Source organism: Gouania willdenowi, chromosome 22 (genome assembly GCF_900634775.1).
Source record: "Gouania willdenowi chromosome 22, fGouWil2.1, whole genome shotgun sequence".
In the NCBI taxonomy this organism is placed as follows: domain Eukaryota; kingdom Metazoa; phylum Chordata; class Actinopteri; order Blenniiformes; family Gobiesocidae; genus Gouania; species Gouania willdenowi.
The window spans coordinates 17,190,381-17,209,017 of NC_041065.1; the positions used below are offsets into that span (position 1 = coordinate 17,190,381).

The 18,637-nt window shown below is 41.8% G+C and overlaps 2 protein-coding genes across 5 annotated transcripts in view; both read left to right on the forward strand.

Moving 5' to 3' along the window:
* The window catches only part of dnaaf9 (dynein axonemal assembly factor 9), a 34,284-nt gene that overhangs the window by 7,109 nt on the left and 8,538 nt on the right, over window positions 1-18,637 (forward strand). The window contains exons 15-32 of one of the 2 annotated variants that reach the window (XM_028437801.1): window positions 566-610; window positions 731-776; window positions 967-1,078; window positions 1,239-1,309; window positions 1,466-1,513; window positions 1,607-1,697; window positions 1,806-1,909; window positions 2,453-2,599; window positions 2,719-2,804; window positions 2,894-2,995; window positions 9,066-9,183; window positions 9,270-9,358; window positions 9,433-9,558; window positions 13,226-13,351; window positions 15,476-15,513; window positions 16,414-16,549; window positions 17,737-17,823; window positions 18,446-18,552. In XM_028437801.1, the coding sequence (XP_028293602.1) occupies window positions 566-610; window positions 731-776; window positions 967-1,078; window positions 1,239-1,309; window positions 1,466-1,513; window positions 1,607-1,697; window positions 1,806-1,909; window positions 2,453-2,599; window positions 2,719-2,804; window positions 2,894-2,995; window positions 9,066-9,183; window positions 9,270-9,358; window positions 9,433-9,558; window positions 13,226-13,351; window positions 15,476-15,513; window positions 16,414-16,549; window positions 17,737-17,823; window positions 18,446-18,552 (1,679 nt within the window). The remainder of the gene's footprint in view (window positions 1-565; window positions 611-730; window positions 777-966; window positions 1,079-1,238; window positions 1,310-1,465; window positions 1,514-1,606; window positions 1,698-1,805; window positions 1,910-2,452; window positions 2,600-2,718; window positions 2,805-2,893; window positions 2,996-9,065; window positions 9,184-9,269; window positions 9,359-9,432; window positions 9,559-13,225; window positions 13,352-15,475; window positions 15,514-16,413; window positions 16,550-17,736; window positions 17,824-18,445; window positions 18,553-18,637) is intronic. The other variant, XM_028437802.1, reaches the window with a different exon arrangement.
* Window positions 3,485-8,503, forward strand: LOC114456189 (uncharacterized). Of its 3 annotated transcripts, none has more exons than XM_028437804.1 (7): window positions 3,485-4,594; window positions 5,118-5,232; window positions 5,615-5,713; window positions 6,593-6,756; window positions 6,937-7,080; window positions 7,529-7,827; window positions 7,953-8,503. In XM_028437804.1, exons 1-6 carry the CDS (start codon window positions 3,842-3,844, stop codon window positions 7,757-7,759), a joined length of 1,506 nt encoding a protein of 501 aa, XP_028293605.1. In that variant the 5' UTR covers window positions 3,485-3,841; the 3' UTR covers window positions 7,760-7,827; window positions 7,953-8,503. The 3 variants fall into 3 exon arrangements, with proteins under 3 accessions (XP_028293605.1, XP_028293606.1, XP_028293607.1); XM_028437805.1 differs by lacking the exon at window positions 7,953-8,503 and adding an exon at window positions 7,176-7,410 and having other exon boundaries at window positions 7,529-7,667; XM_028437806.1 differs by lacking the exons at window positions 7,529-7,827; window positions 7,953-8,503 and adding an exon at window positions 7,186-7,272.

Consider the following 18,637-nt stretch of genomic DNA (forward strand, 5'->3'; position numbering starts at 1 on the left):
TTGTGATGCCCTTTTGTGTATTTTTTGGTATTTTTCTATGTTTTTTAAGTATATTCATATATTTTTACTCTCCTTTCGTGTATTTTATGGTACTTTTCTATGTTTTTGAAGCATATGCATATATTTTGATTCTCTTTTTGTGTATTTTACTATAATTTAGTGTATGTTGTTGTCCTTGCAGACATTTTGTATATTTTCCTGTTATTTTCTGTATTTTGTGTTGCCCTCTTGCATATTTTTGTTCAATTGTGTATTTGTGCTGTGTTTTTATGTAATTATGTGTATTTGTGTTGACCTTTTGTGTACCTTTCTGTAATTTTCTATATATTTATAGTTATTTTGTATATTTTGCTCTCATTTTGTGTCTGCCTCAATTGTTGTGTGTATTTTTGTTGTCCTTTCTCTATTTATTTATGTTTTTGTAATAGTTTTTGCTCATGTTTTATGTTGTTTACCTTGTGGGTGCACAAAAGAGACCGAGAGTTGACCGTGGCCCTCAGGCCTCCAGTTTCCCATGTCTGGCGTATAACCTTCACTGTTTCACTGTGCTGTTTGCTGTCTGTAGGTCCAAATGTGAATTCTGCGTCCAAGCTGTGAATCAACAAGGAATGTAAGTGATGAAAGTCCTTACTGGTCATTTAACACGTGTTGTTTCTACTTGTTGAATTTAATGTTTCATTATTTTCTTTAACAGTGTCTGTTTTTAAAGTGCAGTTGTTCTTTTTCCCAGAATTATTCCTCTGACTGACGACAGGAGCCGGTACCTGATCAAAACTGTAAGTCAGATCTACTCATCAGCCATAACTCATTGTGACCCCTGACCAGGGTTGGGGTAAATTAGAATTATCATCACCTAATTGATAATGAATCACAATTATGACGTAATTAGAATTGTATTTCAGTTTTGTCTGCAGGAGATTGTTAAAAAGGTTATAATTACAAGTCAAATATCTTTCTTTAAACAAGGCTTCCCTGATCGTCCATGACATCCCAGACCTGCTGTGTGATGGTGGAGAGCTGGGCTCGCTGGTTTTCTCTGAATCCTTTCTGGAATCCAGTATCAACATTCAGCAGAAAGGTAAGCATTAGGCATTAAGACTAGATTGTATTAATTCCTGGAATTAACATATATACATATTTAACCTGCTGCTCACTCTGCACAGAGCAGCCTGAAAGTCAATGACAGGAATCCTCGGTGCAGATGATTGTGTTTGGCTTTTGTTGTTTGTTTCCTGCAGATGGCGCTGTGTCCTCAGACAGCTGCTACACTATTCTGACTACAACTGTGCCTTGCTACGCCTGCTGGATGGTGGGCTCACTGATTAATACTACATTAGCTCTTTACCGCCCCGATCATATCGTATTTCATTTTGATTCTGTTTTGGAATCCTCAATAAAAAACTGAAATTAAACTGAAATAGTTTTTGGTTCCCTGTTCACTAAACTTCTCTGTTTGGCGTTTCAGATGGAATCAGATGTAAAGCAGTCTGACCAAGCCCAGCAACTCGCCAAAGTAGGTTTTCTCTACGCCCATCCACTTGGCGTGCTACCTAGCTGTTGGTTTATGATGTGTGTGTGTGTGCGTGTGTGTGCGTGCGTGCCACAGAGAGAAAATGGTACTTGTTTGGGAACCGCTCTGACAGCAGCAGAGGCTGCTTATGTGTTTTCCAGCAGCCAACTCTCCACACCTGAAGAAGGTAACACACAGTACTAGTTGTAGTTGTTCATGGTTTATGCTCAATGTAACAATGTAGGACTAATGAATGGTTTTGGTTCCCTGTTTAATGTTGTAATTCCTATCACAGGGAAGATAGTTTTTTTCTCCGAGGGCCTGCTGTTTGTGCATTCCCAATATGGGAGCATCACACTGTCCAAGGATCACATCGGCAACATCAAATTCTACGATCCGGTATGATGTTTCATTTTTTTTTTAATTTTTTTTTTTTTTTAATTATTTTAGTAGGGACAATACATATTAATGAACATTCAAAAAAAATGTAAATATGCCAGATTGTAGCCAACGGCTAATTTCCATCTGTTGTCCCTAGACAGGCAGATGTAATAAAATGTTACTCTTAACAATAAGACATGGCGAGACACAAAACAATATACAAAAGGATTAGATACAGGACAAAAAACATATGGATCATAGAATACAGTAACATCTCATGTAAATGGAACACTGGGACCAGAACAACTACACTCAAGAGAAAAGACAGGATGCTGTGGGGCCAAGAAATGTACAGGGGTAAGAAAAGCAGTTCACTTCCACATACTCAGGGTTGGTCAATCACAGGAGTGCAATAATAAATTTACATTATCATAATAATTTATTTAAAGTGCCACTGTGCATTGCAAATAGCCCTGAATTTTGTCACTGGGAGACAGAACATCGATCTCTGTGTCTGTTTATAGATTGAGGTAAAAACTTTTTTCCCTCACTTGTCATCAGCAGAACTGCAGCGGCGTAGCATCTCTCTTTGTAGAGTTTGAGGACAACCTCCTTCCACATCTGCCCTTTCCTCTGCACAGCTCGGATCGCTGCCTGGTCTTTGCTTTTCAGCCAAGGTCGAAGAGCCACAGGTTGTTCTATTCCAAGGTCAGAGTTTGAGTTGCTGCCTCTGAAGGTCACACTGATTGTTGTAGCTTCTCTATTGAACTATGTTTTAAGGCTTTTTCATGATTATTGTACTGATCAAATGCCGATGGTTCCCATAGGTTCTGTCAGTGTGGAAGCATTCCGAGTCTGGACTGAACCTACAGATAATGGAGCGAGAACACTTGACCTGGAATCAAAAGAACATGTAACAGAGAGCTGTGTAGATCAATCAGTCACAGTAAAAGTATTTTCTAGGCATCTATTATAATATTTGTTGTTTGGGATTTCCCTCAGGCACACCAGATTGCAAAAGCTTCACGACAGTCAGGAGCCTCCAGTGGCCAAACGCAGAGGAAGTCTGAAGACCTCCTACTCCCAGCTGCAGGAGCTGGACATGTGGGTACACGACACAGCACAAACCCACACCAATTTGATTTCATGAGGGAAGCGCTGGAAAAATACAAGCTTTTGTTTTAAAAATGTTTAAATGATGTTTAAGATATCATGCACCAAGTAATTAATTATAGATGTAGATTACCATGTGAAGAACACAAAAAAGAACTAATTTACAAATGTATGAAGTTTTGTCATTTTTACTCATACTAAGGGTCGTACTGGATGCTACAGATTTGGCCTCATGCATTGAGCTTGACACATGTATTAGGTCAGACATTTATGTCATCAATTGCTGGCTCATTCTTGTGCTTAAACTGGGTAAAAGAAAAAGTGGTTTGGACCCAGTTTTACGCACTGATCACTCTATTAGAATAATTACAAATAACACTTGTTTATTATTCCCTATTTCTTTTTAATTTTTCTTTTTTTCTTTGTCATTTTTAATGTATTCATAGAATCCTTGAAATTTTTTAGATTATGTTAAACTCAGGGTTCCCGCGGGGTCTTAAAAAGTCTTAAAAGCATTGAATTTATGAATTGGGAAATAATACCTTAAAAAGACTTGAAAAAGTCTGGAATTTTGATATCTGGGTCTTGAAATTTGTGCAGTAACTTCAGGTATCACATTTACTTCTCTAAAGTTTCCATTTGTCAACCACTATTATTTTGATTAAATAACGTAATAGCCTAAATAAACAGTGGCGGAACCAATAATTGAGAACGCAACGCCGCCCGGACCCGAACACTTCACTTTGCGACAGACTGACCTAAACTTCTCTCTCTACGTCCTCTCGTCAACGTCGACTGGGACGCACATCGCATGTAGACCCACTTCATGCTGAGGTTATGGGGAAATGTAAATTTAATGAAGCGTGGCAAGATAAACAAGCATTTTGTCACTGGTTAAAACCGGTGGACAACAACGTATTTGAGGCTTTTTGTACAGTATGCAAAAAAAAGATTCAGCTTGGTAACATGGGTATGAAGGCTTTGGAGTCTCATGCCAAGTCAGGTAAGCACATCAACTCTATCAAAGCTAAGGAGAAAACACTTTCCATCGACGGAGTGTTTCAACCTGCTAACGTTAGCCAGCTAACTGTTAACGCGCCTGAAGCAGAAGATAACGTTAACCAACCAGCTGCTTGCGCTAGCACAGCCCCTCCAGTTACGACCGAAACTAACGGTAGAGTGGATCTGCGCACAACTTTTGGATTCACACCTACAATGAAAGCAGAGGTGTTGTGGACTCTTAACACCATCGCCAAACATCAGTCCTACAATGGAAATGAGGGTATTTCAGAGCTTTTCAAAAGCATGTTCCCTGATTCCGACATCGCTACCACGTTTACTTGTGGGTCCGACAAAACGGCATACATAGCCAAGTTTGGTTTAGCGGTTCACATCAAAGAGGAATTGGTGTCCAAAGTAAACAAATCGCCGTTCGTTCTTATGTTCGACGAGAGCCTCAACGAGACAACAAAAAACAAACAGCTGGATGTGCATGTTCGCTTCTGGGACGAGGGACAGGTTCAGTCCAGATACCTGGGCTCCCAGTTTATGGGACATTCCACTGCACAAGACCTGCTGTCACATCTCAAAGTAAGCATAACCTTTTTTATTCTAAATGTTTCTCAATCTATATTGATATAATTTTGTGGGCACACATCGTCCTGTAAAAGCAATGTCACATGACCAATTATGTACTTGCCTTAACAATGTTTATTTTTTATGTTTATGTACTTGGCAGACACTTTTATCCAAAGCAACATATAAAATACATAAAAAACAATCACTATAAAAATTCTAATAACTTATGGAAAGAATAATGTTGGTACAAGTAGAATACATAAATGGTCGTCTGTAAGGTTCCTAATCAGTCCTTTTTCATAGCACAGATGCACAAGTGAACAGATGTGTCATGTACTCTAAAAATGTTGGAATTGATTCAGTAAATTTTTTTGCTCTTTTGAAAATCTAAAATATAACTGACCCAAGTATACAACTGTGCCTATAGTATAATGATGTGTAGTACTAGTATAGTGTGTGTGTGTGTGTGTGTGTGTGTCTCTCTCTAACAATGTGTGCTGCTCATCTTGAGTAATCAAATGCAACCCTTTTTAAGGAATGTATGGACAAACTGGACCTCAGACACTTGGTGTCCATTTCAATGGATGGGCCCAGTGTGAACTGGAAACTCTTCGACATTTTCCAGAAAGATCAATCTGAGCAGTACGGAGGTGAGGAGTTTATAATGCCATTACTGTGTGTGTGAGTATGTATATGACCCATTTGTAATTATAAAAATTAATTTTATTTGTTGTGCACTTTTACATTGAATAAACTATTTAAACGTGCTACAGAGCATTGCTACATAGAATTTGTTTTTTTAATATCAAGTTTCCAATGAAACCTTCAGGTGTTCAGCTCATTTGTGTGGGGAGCTGTGGCTTACACACGCTACACAACGCATTCAAGTGTGGGTTCAGTGCATGGCAGCTGGACAAGTTGCTGAGAGCAATGCACACATCGTTTCACAATGTGCCTGTCAGGAGAGAGGATTACATCACCATAACCAAGTCCAGTGTGTTCCCCTGTCTTTCTGTGCCAATCGTTGGGTAGAAAACCTTCCGGTTGTGGAGAGAGCCTTGGCTGTCTGGCCATCACTTCTCCTGTACATGGAAGCTGTGAAAACAAAGAGACTCTCCAACCCTGGGACAGGTAGGCCCTTCTTAAATGCTGTGAATAGGTCTGTGACTGTGTCCTAATCAGTGGTGGAAAGAGTACTGAAAATCTGTACTCTAGTACAAGTACTGTTACTTTGCTAAAATATTTCTCAGAGTAAAAGTACTGGTGTTAGAGAAATACTGCAGTAAAAGTCCAAAGTAATCAGAGTATTAGTTCCTTTTAACGGCTGATGTCACCGTCACTTCTCCAGACTAGGGCTGGAAATTGTGTGTTTTCCTTTACCAAAAGTTAAAACACCAACAATCTATTCATCATTAATCATTGATAAGATACAAAACAAGTGTTTTTCCCTCATTTTTCCCTCATTTGAAGTTTTTATTTCCTTATTCAGTAAATGTCACCGGCAGACAAAAAACTAAATGACATGAGGAGCCGCGACTATTGATTAAATATCCATGAATCCATTTTAACTGGTTAAATTCTTCATTCAGAATCAATGAAAGATCAGTCATTAACGTCCATTTTTTGTTTGGTTTTGTTTTCCGTCCTCATGACCCGGTTTCCATCGGCTTGTTTGCTATCAGATCACCTTACTGGCTACAAAAATGCAGATAAAAGCTTTGGATAGGAATTAAAATTGGACTCAGTACTCAACTATGATTTTAAAAGTAACTTAGTAGATTACATGGATTAATGAATACTTAAGTACAAGTAAAACTACAGACTTGAAAATCTACTCATAAAAGTACAACTACCCCCAAAAAACTACTTAATTACAGTGATCTGAGTATTTGTAATTAATTACTTCCACCTCTGGTCCTAATCCTGGTGTTGGTATGGCCTTGTCATAGTTTTTGTAATATGGCTAAGTTGAAATTCTCCTGCCTCTCTGTCTGTCTGTCTCTTTCTCAGCATCCTATGACACAGTTGCAGCAGCCATAAAGGATCCACTCATCTTGGCCAAATTGCAGTTCTACGCAGCACTTGCCAGGACCTTCACTCCCTTCTTGAAAAAATATCAGACAGATAATCCTGTGCTCCCATTCCTCCCCAAGGATCTCACCGAGTTGATGATGGTGATAATTTACATAACGTTATAATAACCACTGATTGGGCTCAGTTGATACATTTTAACAACATGGGGTTTGTGGTTAGGATGTCTAGAAATAGTGGCTACATTGTGCATCATCATCAGACAATTTGATGTTGGTGATTAATGTGCCACACCCGACATTTCTGTGTTTGTCTGTTGACAGAGTCTACTCAGACGTTTCATAAAGAGAGAAGTCCTCCATGATATCACTGCCCTGCAGCTGACCAAACTGGATGTTACAGACAAGACCATCTGGCTCAGCCCACAAGACATCAGCATTGGTCTAGGTGCAGAGTCGGTCCTTAAGGTAGTGTGATGTTTTCAAAAGATCGTTTAACAAATGGTTAGGCTGAACCAGGTCAGTGAAGACATGTTCTATATTCATGGCTAATTTCTCTGTAGAGCATCAAAGGTGCAGAGCTCAGGGTGCTAGAGTTCAAGAGAGAGTGCATGCAGGGACTGTGTAACATCATCAGGAAAGTGCAGGACAAGAGCCCCCTCAAGTATCTGACTGTTAGGTAGTTGGTGTGCCTGGATCCGTCAGTAATGTACAGAGAACCCGAAAGATGCAGGAATCACATGAAAGGGCTGGTTCAGAGGTTTCTTCAGGATAAACAGCTAACTGATACTTCTGCAGGTAGGAATAAGAGGCAAATTATAGACTTCACAAGAATTTATCCTCAATCTGATTTGCTGGTAATGCCCAATGATTTATCAATGTTTTTCTCTATTTTTTCTCATCTGTTTTGTCATAGGGGACGTCATACTGCAGCAGTTTGACAGTCTCCTGTCCTTGGAGAGCAGGAGTGAGGACTTCCTCTCCTTTCCTCCCATGCAGAAGAGGCTGGACGTCTTCCTGTGCAGTGCCATGGAGCCTTATCCAGAGCTGTGGGCCTTCTGCAAGAAGCTGCTCATCCTCTCCCACGGCCAAGCTACGGTTGAACGTGGATTCTCCATCAATAAAGAGGTTGAGTCAGATAACTTGAAGGAGGACACTGTGGTCACACGGAGACTGGTGTGTGACTACATCATACAACATGGAGGTGTTACCCAGGTAAGATGACCCCTGCCTGGACTAGTAATATGTTGTTGACTTAAAAGTTGATAGAATCAACATACATAGTTGGTCTCTTGAGTTTGTCACTGACTCTGGTTCTCTTTTCTCAACCCGATACCCAGGTTCCACTCAGTAAACAGCTACTGGCAAGTGTAGCAAGAGCTAGGACAAGGTATCGTATCCATCTTGAGACCAATAGAAAGAACAAGGAGGCAAAAGACCAGGCTCTCAAGAGGAAGGAGGCAGAGGACTGTCTTCAGGAGTTGAAGGTGAAGCGAAGATGCATACAGGAGGTATCTGAGGGTCTGGCTAGGGATGCGGACAGGCTGGCTGAGGAGGCTGAAGCGAAGGCAGGGAGCAAAATGGCTGACCTGATCACCAGGTCCAACATCCTGCGGAGAGGCCATAAGGAGAAGTTGGCAGAAATGGCTCTCCTTGATAAAGAGATCACTGCTAAGAGTGCAGAACTTAGGGGTTGATTGTGTGATCGTAATCTTATTTATTGTTGAGTTTATTTTAATTGTGTATTGCTCAAGAGTGTACTCCCCATATTCCCAGCATGGAATAAGTAGATTGGTTAATGTTAGCAATGTTAAAAAAACAACTTAACTGTGTTAAGCAATCTTTTTTTTTTGTGGTCTGCTGAAAATTTCTTTGGTTTTTCACACCTCTGTTTGGCTTGTTGTCTGTGGTCTGTGCTGTGGTGTTGTAGCGTAAGTAGGCCTACTCACTATTATGCTGCAATATTACATAATTCTTCCATAATGCTTTACGCAGTCCACATTTTCACATTTGTTTGAGAAATAAATGATCAAACAAAAAAAAGTGTTTTTCTTTGCCGGTAGGTCTGTGAAATATGCCGTGAAATAGGTATTAAATTTTTATATAAATGGTCTTAAAAAGGACTTAAAAAGACTTGAATTTGACTTGAAGAAACCTGTAGGAACCCTGTAAACTATATATGTATAAAAACATAATGTTTCAAGTGAAGGGCAACAGTTTTCCTGTTTGGGTAAACAGATGGAATAAATAATTTAAAAGTTAATTATTAATGGTAAAATATAGTATGTTTAAGTTTTTAGCTGAAAATTTGTTTTGATGAACTTGACATGTTCTTCTATTCTGAACTTTAAAAAAGAACATTAATGAAAATATTTGCACAAGTTGGAGCTCTCGTCATAATAAACTGACATCCAACCAGAGTAATTTATTCATTCTGTTGCGTCATCCTCCAGGTTTCTCCAGCATTTTGCCCTCAGTAGCATTGGCCAGGAGCCCATTCTCTACGACCACTTGGGGGCGCTCTTCCCCTCTGCTGACCTGAAGGAACCAGCCTGTGGTCATGGCGACAAGGTAATTAAATCAAGGAAGGAGTGATTTGTCGTTGTTTGTCCTTAAAAATGTGAGCAGGATAATCTATGTGATTATGTGTCAAAAAGGTGGTGATCACCATCATCACTGGTCTGCCAGGAAGCCATAAAAAGACTCTCAGTGACTTCCTCGTCCATCTGGAGCAGGAGTGTGGAAGGTTAGAGATGATGAAGGTAAAATAAATTGCAGGTGTGCACCAGAGGCGTAAAACAGAGCTGTCTCTCCCCTCAGGTGGGTGGTGTATGAGCCGGCCCCAGACAACTTCTCAGCCTCTCACCTCCAGCAGTACTTGTCCTGCTTCCTGGAGAGCCAGAGAGGAAGAGGAGGCAAACCCCGACTGATGCTGCTCACCCCGGGGTAAGAGAAGCCGCTCAGAGCTCCTCCACAGATTAACCTGAGCTACATGGAAACTGTCTGCGTCTAAAAATATCTGTGAGGAGATATGAGGGTACACATCCAAACACACACTCTCATATCTTACTCAAGAACACCATTAGAACTATAAACCAGCCAAACATAGTGTTATGAAGCAAGGAATTCTCTCTTCATTAACTTGCAGTCATTCAAATGTATTAGATTTATTAGATCTCTAGACTCAGCTGATGAACAGGGCTCATAAGGTTTAACTACCCACAGCATTCAGGAGTAGAAGATAGAAAGCCTATTTAAAATCAGGACTACACAGATGTTTAAAAAGGGCTTAAAAGCATGTGTTTCTTTACAGGGTGTTTAAATGGTGCCTGTAGTGAAAATCTATATAACAAAAAATGTGTTCTTTGATAATATTTTGTGAGATGTCTCACACAGCACACCAGCTGTCGTCTCCAGCCCAGCACTGCCCTCGACGCCTCCGGCACGCCAGTGCACTTTGGTCCTCCTCGCGGACGTTCACTCTTCAACGCTGCGGGGGACGTTGGCCCGCATCCCGGCTATCACACCTGCTAGCCGCCACGTGGTAGCATTAAGCTATACACTTGTTCTTCCTGCCTGCGTCAGAGCAGAAATGGAGGCCAAGGCCCCTCTCACCGACGGGCCCGGAGGCTCTGAAGCTTGCCTCTGCCAATGCGGAAATAAAATCTCCAGCAAGGACACACACCAGGTCTGCTTGAGTTGTCTTCGGCTGGAACATGCCCGGCTCGCTGTCGACGTCCCCGGCTCCCGTCAGCACTGTGCGGCGTTCAACACCAAGAGTGTCAGGCAGGACCCCTTCCTTCCTCCTCACAGCGTCCCCGCCGCAGCGAGAGAAGACGCGGGCATCCTCATGAACACCACGGTGGCAGACGGTCCCAGCTGGGGTTCCCCGCTCAATCTGGCTGCTGTCTCCCCACATGGTGCTTACTTGGGTATTCGCCCAATCCTGGATTTACATGCTCTAAACAGATATCTCAGGAAATACAGGTTCAGGATGCTCATGCATGCCTCCCTAAGTCTGGTGTGACAGGGTGATTGGTTTACATCTGTCGACCTTAAGGTATCTGAGGTTTGCTTTCCGGGGGAAATGTTACAAATTCCGTGTGCTCCCTTTCGGCCTCTCTCTGAGCCTGAGGGTGTTTTTGCAATGCACAGAGGCGGTGATAGTCCCACTGAGACAGTGGTGCATTTGCCTGGCCACGTATCTGGTCGATTGGCACAATCAGAGACTGAGGCGAGAGTTCAAGCATATCCTGTTACATCACCTATCCGATCCAGGTTTCGTGATAAACTCAGAAAAGAGATTGTTGTCCCCTGCACAGGAATTAGTTTTCTTGGGACCGACCCTGCACTCGGTGCCTTTCACCGCGTGCCTCTCGGCGTAGTGGGTGAAGACATTCAGGGCATGCCTCGCGCTGTTTCAATCTGTTCAGTTCAGATTATGTCTTTGATTACTCGGGTTGATGGCTTTGGCCTCGGACGCCTCCACATGAGGGAATTTCAGCTGTGGGTGTCCTCACATGGGCTGAGAGTGTTGGTGACGCCAGAGTGCTGCGCGGCTCTGCGCCACTGGCGAACCTTGGGTTTCCTGACACACGTGTACCCATGAGCTCCGTTATGTGTAGGAAGGTGGTCTCCACAGATGCCAGCCTGACGGGCTGGGTTGGGGTTCAGGAGGGCCAGTCTGTGAGGGGCCGCTGGAATGCGTACCTTCGGCGCTTTCGCTGAAGCGCTTCCTTCCATCTCCCATGCTCTGATCCTGGTGGCTCCACATTGGCCTGCCATGCACTGGCTGGCGGAGATTTACCAGTTGCTGTGTGCTCGTCTCGGGTTCGTCTCGGTCGCAGGTGGGGGGGGGACGGTTTTCCACCCGCACCCAGAGCGACTGGTGCTGTGGGCTCGACCCCTGAGTGACTCTCACAGAGTGTGATTTCCACTAAACAGAGTGCTCACGCCCCCTCCACTAGGCCTCTTTATAATTTTAAGTGGAGGGTTTTTGAGGGATGTTGCCAACGGCAATCACTCCCACATCCCCTTTCAGTGCGCAGTGGGAGTGATTTTTGTCATACCTGCAGGACCTGATTGGCAAGCGTCAAGCCTTTTCCATTGTGAAAGTGTATTTTTCTGCGATCACCGCCTGTCATGTATGCTTTGGGGAAAAACAGGCGAGCCAGTATCTACTGCTCTGCCGGTTTATGAAGGAAGCGCGCAGGTTCCTCCCCGTGTCCAGACCATTGGTACCACTGCGGGATCTGGCTGTGGTTCTGGAGGGACCTGAATTTTGCCTCTCAGAAGGCTGTTTTGTTTCTGGCTCCGGCATCAGCTAAGCGGGTCAGTGACATCCATTCGCTCTTCGTGCACCCGTCATGCGCTCAGCTCGTCCTGGGCGATGTGAGGATGATTTTGAAGCCCAACCCGGCCTTTGTACCGAAGATGGTGGGCTCATGTTCTCCCAATGACCTGTTGGACTTTTCTGCCTCACGAGTTTGTGCGGTACGCACTTACATGGACATGACAAGGAGCCTCAGAAAGAGCGATCAGCTGTTCGTCTCCTGGGCAAATCCTCATAAGGGGAAGGCTGTTACTAAGCAACGCCTGTCACACTGGGTTGTGGAGGCTAATGCTTTGGGTTATACAAGTCAGGGTTTGCGGCCACCTGAGGGCCTGTGCACACACCCGACTCGGGTTCTCGCCACATCCTGGGTTTTGTTCAGGGGAGTGTCTGTTCAGGACATTTGTGTGGCTGCAATTTGACCTTGCCTCTCATGTTTGTCCGCTTTTGCATGCTGGAAGTCTCCGCTCTGTGCGTGGCACGGGTGGTTTTACTGTCCTATTGTGTACAGATCTCTGCCCTGCGGGCTGGTGTACGCTCAATAAGCATGGCTGCAATACGGTAGTTACCACATCCCATAGTGAGACATCTTACGAAATATTATGAAATAGAACTTTAGGTATTTACATAACCCCAGTTCTATGAGTGAGATGCCAGACAGTCCTTCTTGCTTGAGCAAGTGAGAAGAGGTGCTTATTTTGACTGAGGTGTGCCTGTCTGCCTCCTCCTCTTATAGGAGGTGGGAGTGTCCCTGGCGGATGGATACATTTCACCAGCCAATCAGGATTGGCAGATTGAGAAAAATGCTTCTGAGGGCTGCAGATGAGAGTGCATCCCATAGTGAGACATTTCACTTATATTACTCAAAGAACCGGGGTTATATAAATAACCTAAAGTTTAATGTATTACCAATAAACTAAATATTTTCACCTTTTTATTAAAAAAACTTATTAAAATTACTTTTTACAATGATTTTTTACTTTCCATTGCTTATGCCAAAATGCATAAAATTGTTCAAAAAAGTCATTTTAATGTTTTTTTTTTTTTTTTTTTTTTTTTTTAATAAAAGAAGGTGCACATATTTTGTTTATTGCTAAACATATGTTTTGTTATATACATTTTCACTACAGATACCCTTTAATTGTGCAGACAAAATATAACAATATTGTTCACTGTTTAAAAGAATGCTCACAAATGTCAAAATAATGAATTACCAGATTCAGATGTCAGCATTTATGGTTTCATTTTACTTAATGATCTTTTTATTAATTTTATTATTAGATACACAGATGCTCTGGACGTGATCCAAGCTGTGCTTTTCCACCCTGACCCGGTAGTCCAAGCCTGCTTCACCATCGGTGCCGTCACTGCTTGTGTGAATCCCCTCACCTCCGTTATGGAGCACAGGTGACACAACCCACATCTGCTGCACCGACAAGCCAACAACAGCGCACATACATTGTTAAACAGCAGTGTGTTACACATTTACTGACAATCATTCATGCTGCTAGAAACTCTGTCCGCTGCACAGTTTCCATACATTCTCAACCCAAGTAGCAACACTGTGTAGAGATGAATGATAACAATAATACAGTATTGAATGTAAAAATGAACTACCATAAATCTGAGTCATCTAGGAAATGTAGTCATGGGCCGAACTTGGACAAAAAGTGAAAGGAAAACAATGTCAAAGGTTAAGTTTGGGTCCAAACCAAGCTATGTGAGCTTTGGTTACAGCTACTGTACCTCTGCTGAATATTTTCCACATCGATACAACATTTACAAAACAAGTACTTAGGCTATGTCAACACTGCAAGCGAATTCCGATTTTTTTGCCCATATCTGATTTTTTCATGTCTATATGTGAACAGTATTTTTTCAAATCCGACCGAGGCTACTTTCATATATGGATATAAATCCGATACATATCTGATATTTTGCAATGCGTGCAGAGTGACTCAGTTACTACAGGCTTGCATCCCATTCATACTCCAAATTGATAGAAGATGTATTTAATGTGTACATATGAACGGGCACACAAAAAATCAGATTTTTCAAAAACATCTGAATTGAGCATTAGGTTTGACTTCTGTGACTTATTCTACTCACTGGTTCAAGATAGATTGTTGCATTAGGTTTTGGTGCTGAACAATATTTTTCCTCCATTATTAGATCATATTTTTGTTGTTTTCTTAATATTGTATGGCTTTATTTTGCTCCTTTATTCATATTACCGACATCTCTATGATTCCCAATATGTTATCTATTTGTCATATTGATACCTATGATAACCATTAAACATTGAAAAAATGAATAAGCTGCTGAACTACATTTAGTGTTAACCTCTGGCGAGATATGCAGACATGGGGAGAAAATCATTAAAAAAGATAAGAATAAATAAAAGATAAAATGCTGGTGAAAAGTGAGAGCAACTTGAGGTGTGTTTAGATGTTCCATGAGTTCAAACGCTCCACCGTCAGAGGTTTGATGGGGTGCTCATGCACGGATCAGATGAGGACAGGAACAGGCGGATGTTAATGAAGTGTTGCAGCTCTGACGGTTTCCAGGATCACATGACAGTCTTGGTTTTTGAAGGCAGCGTTGCTTTGACAGCGATGGATCAGCCCTGCATTTAATCTCACTCTTCTATTGTTGCAGGCTTTGGATGTAGCTCTCACAGCTTCTCTGTGTCTGAGATCTACTGAGCCCATCCAAACAATGTGACATACCACTCCACCTAATAGGATGGTTTCCATTGCTAGACAAAGCCAGAGATTCTTTGATACAGCTAATAATTTGATATTATCACCGCAGTGATTCTTGTTATAAACAAACGTGTATAAAGGACATTTGACATTCTGTCATCATCTAACGGTCAAAGATAAAGATGTTTCGGATGCTGTGCTATAAACATGCTGGGATAATCCTCCGGTCGAACTGGGGAGAAGTGTGTGATGAGAGGTTTTAGTTAGCTCTGCCTTTTCCATTGGAGGAAACAGCAACATAACACCATCGCTGTCTGTTGCCATAGAACACAAACACATGGAGGTCTGCGGACCTTCACTGCAGTGCTAATTGGAAGTAGTTAGCCCAGCTTAGGCCTGATCTGTCTGTCACCTCCTTCAGCACAACCATTTTATTTCTCAGACCTACATGTGTGTATGCCACCCCCCGCCCCCCCTTCACAAGCTCTCATCAGTCAGCCCTGATCAATTCTTTGAGGTGGACGCAGACAGTTCATTACATCAGGACAGGGATGATGAATGCCCGTCACACTGCTAACACTGCTAATCTCCACCACGATGCTGCAGAGGAGCAATGTTCATCCAAGTAGTGCTGGAATTCACTTTCAGTTATCTTTTTACACCAAATGAGTGAAGTTTTCAGTTTTCACTCCAAACTACCTCGTCATGCATAAATGTGCAGCTATAGATGGATTATTTTCAGTTTTAAAAAGAAGCATTTTAACATTCAGCTCTTGTGTTTGACTTTGTGTTTCCTGGTGTTTGTTCTTGTTGTCTGTTATTGTAGGTTCATGTTTCCCAAGCTATTGGAGCAATGCAGTCAAGGTTAGTCCCACACATGTCCCATCTACACAGGGGGTAATTACACTGAATCTATTCATCTTAGTTCATGACAGTCTGACTTCATTGTGTAATATTGGGACTTACAGTCATCTTTATAACAGCTGATGGATGATAGATCTACTGCAGTCATTGCACTTTAAAATACAGCATTTCGATGCGTTTTAAAAGCCTGCTTATCCTGATCATGTGGCCATCTCACTCAGAGGACAGCTTGTTAGTGTATCACTGGGCAAACACACAAAACCAGACAGGCTTTCAAACACACACACATCATATTTGAAAACGTTTAAGTATTGAAAACAGTTGTTTGATAATTATTGTGTGCGATGTGCTCATTTAATTCACAAAATGTAAAAATATATTTTTAAGCAGTTTTTACACCAATCACTAGACATTTCAGGCAACCCCATTTTAATTCCAGGTGACCCCACATGGGGTCCCAACCCCAGGGTTGAAAAACACTGGCCTAAGTGAACCAACTATGCCCATAAATCAGTTCTGTTCAGTCGATATAAACATATTGTTATATTTTATCTCCTCAAACGGCACTTTGGGTGCAGCTGAGCTAAGATTAACAAGTATCATTCACTGTCCTATCAACATTTGATAATTGTATAGGCGTTACCATGGAAACATCTCATTGCCAGGCACCCTGATGAAACAAATGAACTGTCATTAGATTATTGCTGTAAATGCACAGTTGTATTATTGTTGTTTATTGGCTGCCGGCTAACTACAGCTTCCAAACTACTTCTGCACTGTCATTTCTACAGTAGTGGAAGTAATGAAAAAGAATAGAAAATGCCACACTGGGAGCAGTAAAACCAACGATGACCTGTTAGACAGGTGCAGTAAAACTCCCCCTCCTGTGTTGGTGTGTAGGTGTTGTGAGCTCGGTGGTGTTCACGGGACTGACGGCAGGACAGAAGCAGCCGCTCATGCAGCACATTCAGCAGGTGGTTCGCTCTGCCAACCCCACAGCAGCCTTCATACTGGCAGAGCGAGGAGCCGTCACCAGGTAAGAATTTAAATGTGGAAGTTTGATAACAGCTGCAATGATTAAGCAATTAATTTAATTAGTTAGAAAACAACTGTGGAGTAAATTATTGTAAATTTTCAAAGAATCATTGCACTATTTATTTGCGTTGTTGCAATGTATTATTACATTATTCTTATTAGGTTGTATTTAAATTTGTTGAAGACTGCATTGCACGTATTGTTTTGTAGGTTTTACCATTGTACCTTTAGACTGTTGTCCTTGTTTTTATTTGTACATTTTATTGATTCCTTTATTTGTTTTTAAAGCTTGTGGTTGTTTTTTCAGCAGGTTTGAAATGAATCCAAGAACAACTGTTTAAAAGTGAACCTTTATTTAGCTTTTCACATAGTTGTTTAATTGAATAAAGAAATAGGCAATAGCTCCTGTTTTAATTGGCATGAAAAAACAAATCACTGAGTTTAGTTCAAAGAAAAACATCATAATTAAAGTACCACATTATGGTATTATATGTCAGTGGTTCTCAAACTTTTTTGGCTCAAGTACCCCCTTTCTCTTATTTCAAAATCCCAGTACCCCCTTTGTCTGACTACAACATTTTGCTTAGAAAACTATTTTAAAAAAACTATCGAGCATAATGATGTAATGAGTGGATGGAACGAGTGATAACACACATTTTAAAGAATCTCATTTTGTAAATAAAGTGTAAAGAAACAGTATTTAGTGCAGGGGTTCCCAACTTTTTTTGGATCGGGAACCGATTTTGATATCAAGAATTTATGGCGACCCCATAAAGTTCAGGTATTTTCTTTTTTACTTCATTTCAGTTTAATCAGCTTCACAAAGTGAAAGAAATACAGTTGTTTAAGAGTGTGTTTATTTATTTATTTATTTTCTTTACGAATAATAATTTAAAAATTTCAAAAATGTTTTTTAATTTTTTTGAAACTTCAGGTGACCCCACATGGGGTCCCAACCCCAAGGGTGAAAAACACTGAATAGATTTATTTCTATAGTTATTATCATTTCCAGTCATCTCACGGCTGGGGTGACACTTTATTTGCAATTTTCCACTCTCTCTCTCTCTCTCTCTCTCTCTCTCCTCCCTGTAGTGCCATCGCATACCCCTCGGGGTACACGTACCCCCATTTCTTTGTGGTAGTAATAACAGACTTTTGATGTTCAGTGTTACTTTTGTTCTCCAACAGGGATGAAGATGTGGCTCTGGTCTTGTCTGAGAGCGCCTTCAGTGAGCCACAGATGCTAAGAGCGCGCTACGTTCTCTATCCAGGATGGTGAGACTTATCTCTTCTTTTCTACATCCTTCGTAACAGCTGATTGGCTCCCACTTTAGCCGTCCTGCTCTCGGCCACCCTGCAGCTTAGTAATTGCGGGGGTGGGGGTATCAGTGCCGCTGATTGCTAGAAAGCCCCTCAGGGCATCTCATATTCTATCACGTCGCCTCTTGGCTGCACAGTAACACGTTGTTGGCCATGTAGTTGCCATGTACACAGAGGGGGGCTCTTTCCTTTTGGACTCAGTCCATTCAGCCTTCATGCCTCAGTGGTCAACCTAATATGAACTTCTGCTAAATCCCCCCATCGGATCCCACAGCTGAAGCCTGGTCCTTGAGTTTCCCTTAAATACCAGCAATAATCCAAATGTGCTGGGATCTAATATATCAGTATTTAAGAGGTTTCATGCTCCTAATTGCCTGGAGGTGAACAATTTTAAGCTGTGATGAGAGCGTAGACATTTAACTTTCATCATCACATCACAAACCTTCACCAGCAAATTCAAATAGCCTGTATTTTGAAAGCAGCTGGTAGATCAACGACCTTTCCAGCCAAATATCTAGCACGCCCCAGCTTTAACTTTCACACCATCTTTGTGTTTCACACATGCTATATGTTCCAGGTGCAAAGGGCGCTTCCTCTCCGGTTCGGGGACGCCGATCCTCACCCAGCGGCGTGTAGCTTTCAGCCGGCCCCTGGAGAAGCCTCTGTTTGTGACCCACTGCAAAGGTGAGAGTGAGATCGTTTCTTTTTTGGGCTCCCAACACATGAGTTCAGATGTGAGCTGGAATGATTTATCACCGTTTCAAATCCT